General features: G+C 38.9%; 1 protein-coding gene across 1 annotated transcript in view; it reads right to left on the bottom strand.

Annotated features, from left to right (window-relative positions):
• Window positions 1-3,914, bottom strand: part of styx (serine/threonine/tyrosine interacting protein) — a gene marked incomplete at its 5' end in the record, with an annotated part of 7,070 nt that extends 3,156 nt beyond the window's left edge. Inside the window, 10 exon segments of the mRNA XM_014004535.1 lie at window positions 1,100-1,193; window positions 1,489-1,561; window positions 1,665-1,715; window positions 2,529-2,568; window positions 2,640-2,676; window positions 2,751-2,811; window positions 2,923-3,020; window positions 3,111-3,164; window positions 3,441-3,473; window positions 3,787-3,914. Of these exon segments, the coding sequence (XP_013859989.1) occupies window positions 1,100-1,193; window positions 1,489-1,561; window positions 1,665-1,715; window positions 2,529-2,568; window positions 2,640-2,676; window positions 2,751-2,811; window positions 2,923-3,020; window positions 3,111-3,164; window positions 3,441-3,473; window positions 3,787-3,846 (601 nt within the window).
• Window positions 3,915-4,386: the final 472 nt, after the last annotated feature.

Genomic DNA, 4,386 nt, shown 5'->3' with positions numbered 1-4,386 from the left:
TTTCACATTAAATATTTCATAAAGAAACATAAACCCTACAAACAGCAACAATTTGTGCTCACTTGCCAACTGAATATGATCTAAGCTCATTACTTTTGTTATGGAAGGACCCCCCCGTTTACAGTGCTTTATCAAACAACAAACAACGCAGTTTCATTTTTTCTGAAAGAATATCTGATTCTGCACACACAAAACGTTGCATAAACTCCCAGCTGTTCAGGAGTTTGCAGCGTCTCTCAGCCGCTGTTTGTGATGAGACTCAGACAGGAAGTCACGTCTCGTCCAGCCCATCGTGTGCCGATAAAACTTACAGAAAAGTTCTTCTCCAGATAAATGAAGAACCGCTGGGACATTGTTCTGTCCTAAACGTTACCCTGACACTGCTTCATATTTTTGGAGGATGCTTTTGTTTTAGCGAGCCGTGCATCGCAGCTCTCTTTTCTTTTTCTCCGCTCTCCCTCCCTCTCTCTAGTTGGGAGGGGAGCTCAGAGCTCACCCTGTGTGCCTGTTAGCAGGTAACAGCAGGTACAGTAAGCGACAGTGGACAAAATACCTCAGAAACTCGCCCAAATAAGCAAACTCGGTGAGATTCGGCGTTTTATTCTGCGTTTCCTTACCAACGTATAAACAGAAGTGGAGCAGGAGAAGTTGGATTCTGATTGGCTGTTGTTGCCCACATTTCTGCCATGTTTGATCAAGTAAGAGGCTCACACCTGATCACCGTGAATTTTTTTCCCGATCAATAATCGCGATCAAATGATCGCCCAGCCCTACTTGAACCTGGGTTTGAACCCAGGCCGGACCGGGCCTTGCAGTGCAGAAAGGCCTATAAATCCAGGAAACACCTGAAACATTCAAAAGTTTTAGAAATAAGAGACATTTTACCAGCTGCTGTGTGCAGGAATCCTACACCGTAAAAACCCCATTTGTGTCGGAAACGACTAAATTCATTCGATGAAAAGCTTCTAATTCTAATAATTTTGCTGAAGATTTGAAAATATGGTGTTAATCCCCCCTGAGCAAAGACCTGAAACAAATCCTTCAACAGCCCTGCTCCAGTTTAACGCAGCTTCGTGGGAAAAGTTTACTGAATACAAACCTGGCATCCCGGCTTGCAGAGAGAACGATCGGCCCAACTGCATCGGTGACATCATTTTTATGGTCAATTTGGCAAGGTAGATTGCTTCATATTCCTGAAATGACAAACAGCACCCCTTCCAAATAAAAATTACTTCTTTGTATCTCCCAGGAAAAACATCATTTGGTTCACCAATATGGATGCTTATGCTTTAAATAGTGCTATTTTATACGACACCAGCCAACAATCTATGCACTAAATAAACATAATAATTCTAGTGCACGTGTCAAACTCAAGGCAGGCCAGCGGGTGATTACCGTCTGGTCCGTTAATGAGGCCCAGGTGAAAATGAGTTTGGAAATTTAAAACTGTGTAAAAAAAATCTACAACAGATTCCGTGTTAGTCTTACCTGTAGTTGATGAACAAAGCCCACATTAGGGTTGATGCAAAATCTCCTCTCCTGGACGTAACTGAACGCATCCCTACAGAGTCACAACTACAGTGTTTACATTAGACAGAAACAGCAGGAACAATGGTTTTGTTTTGTCCTTAAAGACAAAAATAAATGTCAAAGAACAAAATCACCTGTATTTCATCCCAAATGTTTCCATAAGGTATGCAATCACTAAGGCAGCACTGGAAAAAGAAATTAAGTGGTATCACGAGTTAAAGAGAAAACAAAAACTTTTGACTGAAAATGTTTTTGGCACCTCCGCATGGTGACGGAGAACTTTGTCCTGTGGTATAAATAATCTCATAAACTCTTTAACCCAGTGGTTCCCAAACTTTTTGTCTTCTCACCCACAAAATATCCATGGTAAAAACTTGTGACCCCAAATATTATTGGTCTGAGTACATGAACTTCGTTAATAACCCTAAAAACACAGGCTTTTTGACAATCTAAACAGCTTGTACACAAATATAAATACTTTTTTTATTACTTATTTTGTGTTTTTGTAATAATTAAAGGGAATATATTACATCGGCAATTATTTTATTACCCTTTAAATTGATTTCTGGAGATTATCCAAGGTGCTTCATGACCCATAATTGGGTCCCAAGCCCAACTTTGGGAACCAAAGTGCAGTGGTTCCCAAACTTTTCAGCTTTTGACCCACAAAATAACAGTAGCAGAGACCTGTGCCCCCAGCTATTTTTGGATGATAAACATTTGTATCAGGTCAACAAAACATGGGCATAGTAACAATATTTTTATACTACATTTATCCATTTTAAATACACTAACCTCACTCCTTTGTAACAACTAAGGCAAAAATGTAATTAATTCAGAAAATCTTTTCAGGACCCCACTTTGATGTTTCGGGACCCCACTTTGGGTCCCGACCCCAACTTTGGGAAACACTGCTTTAACCCATACTTTAAATTGAAAGATTCTTGTTTAATTTTCTTGTTGAAAGGATAAAATGTGAAAAACAGAACACGCCTCACCTTCTTGATATCCCTGCATTACCGTGAACCAGAACCTTTCCTACAAGAAAGACTGAATAAATACTCAACATCCAAACCACGACGAATGAGGAATTTCACACACATCCTTACCCTCTGCTGCTAAGCAGCTATCGATAAATTCTTTTGTCTGTAAAAAAGGAAGTGAACATTATTTATATTGTCAAAGTCAATAAAAAGTCAAAGCCTCAATTTGAAACTCACCATAGGAAAAAAACGTATTATATTTTCCACTGGATTGTCTGCAATATCTAAAACAAGATATCTGCAAGAACGATCAAGATATAATCAGATTAACAGATCATAGATAAAAAAAACAGCACTTTGAGCTTGTAAATTAATAAAAACTTACTACATCACATTAAGGTGTTCTTACCTAAATGTATGAGGGAAATTAGGTTTGATAAAATTGGCTTCAATGTCTTGACGAACACATACAATGTGTGTTATGCCGTGTCTTTCAAGAATTGGCAGCTAAACAAAGACAAAACCAGAGAAGCAAACAAAAATATATATTTAATTTGTGTATATTTACCACCAGTGGTTAAAGCTTTAGATAAATACCTTGCTTTTCATTGCAGCAGAGTAAGGACCTAAAAATAATCCAGGCAAAATCTCCTAATAGATAAAAACACACACAGCAACACATTACCATAAGGAAGCAAACTAATGTCATCTTCCAAGTGTGTTTTAGGTGAGCCCTAAACACATGAATTCCAGTAACAGCACTCACATAACAACTTACACTTTGTATGTGAAATCAGAAATTATAAATGTCAAAACTAAGAAAAGGACTCTGGAGTATCAGTTTAGCATGGCTGCTGAAATAAAAGTCCTTCACCATTTATGTAACATTAAACAAAGGTTGTTTTTTTTTACTTGTAAATCAATTACCTGCATTTCTCGTCTCATTGGATAAGCCCAATCCTGCAAAAACAAACAAAATACAAATTTAAAATGAAGGAAACTTTTGCTTGATGTCGAAGACATTACTTTACTTGTGTGCATACGTGGCTAATGCTAGTTAGCTTTGGCTACATGAATTGCATTAATTCTGACGAATTTAAATAATAAAAAGAGGTTCACGTCATTCTTACTGTGTTGTATTCATATAGTTAAAGTAAATGCATCGCTGAGTGTGTTTTTAGGTTAATTCTTTCCACTGGTTTGACAACATCGCTTCAGAGGAAGTTGGGTTTGGTTAGCCAACAGTCAGTGGACATGTCGGATGTGCTCTCACCAGAAGGTCCTCCTTGGAGGCGGGCAGAGACGGGAACTGGAGCTTGTTTTCCTCGTCCATTCTGCTGTGAGTTCGGCCTCCACTGGCCCGGCTTCACGCGCGATAAAGGTGAATCTGATGGTGGGGTTAGCTGGACAAGCGGTGCAGTTTGTTTGGAGGCTCCACATGCATGTCCGCCATGCTGTTCCCTGACATGTGTCACGTGACCACGCAGAACGCCACAGGCAGGAGTGTATGGTAAGTCGACGTATCATATAATAGAAGTGTCTTCAAAGCAGATGTTCATTTGTCAGGTTAAATGAACGTTTCATTAGAAGGTGTTTCTTCCTTTTCTTAATCATACGGAAGCCGAGAGTGGCCGTTTTCTGCATATAATTATTTTCCATGTTTTTCTTCATGGTTTTCTCATGATAACGACATCGATATATGTCATTATCACGAAATAACGAGAGCAGTTTTCTCGAGATAAGGAGTTAATTTCCACATGGTTTTCCTCTTGAGCATCATTCAGTAACCTTGGAGACGGCCTGGTCTCTTCAGCTGGTCATTGATGAAGTTTGTTTACTTACTTACTTACTTACTTACTTACTTACTTACTTA

The sequence above is a fragment of the Austrofundulus limnaeus genome, unplaced genomic scaffold, assembly GCF_001266775.1.
Source record: "Austrofundulus limnaeus strain Quisiro unplaced genomic scaffold, Austrofundulus_limnaeus-1.0 Scaffold25, whole genome shotgun sequence".
In the NCBI taxonomy this organism is placed as follows: domain Eukaryota; kingdom Metazoa; phylum Chordata; class Actinopteri; order Cyprinodontiformes; family Rivulidae; genus Austrofundulus; species Austrofundulus limnaeus.
Note: the sequence above shows the minus strand (reverse complement) of the source record. Positions and strands in the feature narration are given on the sequence as shown.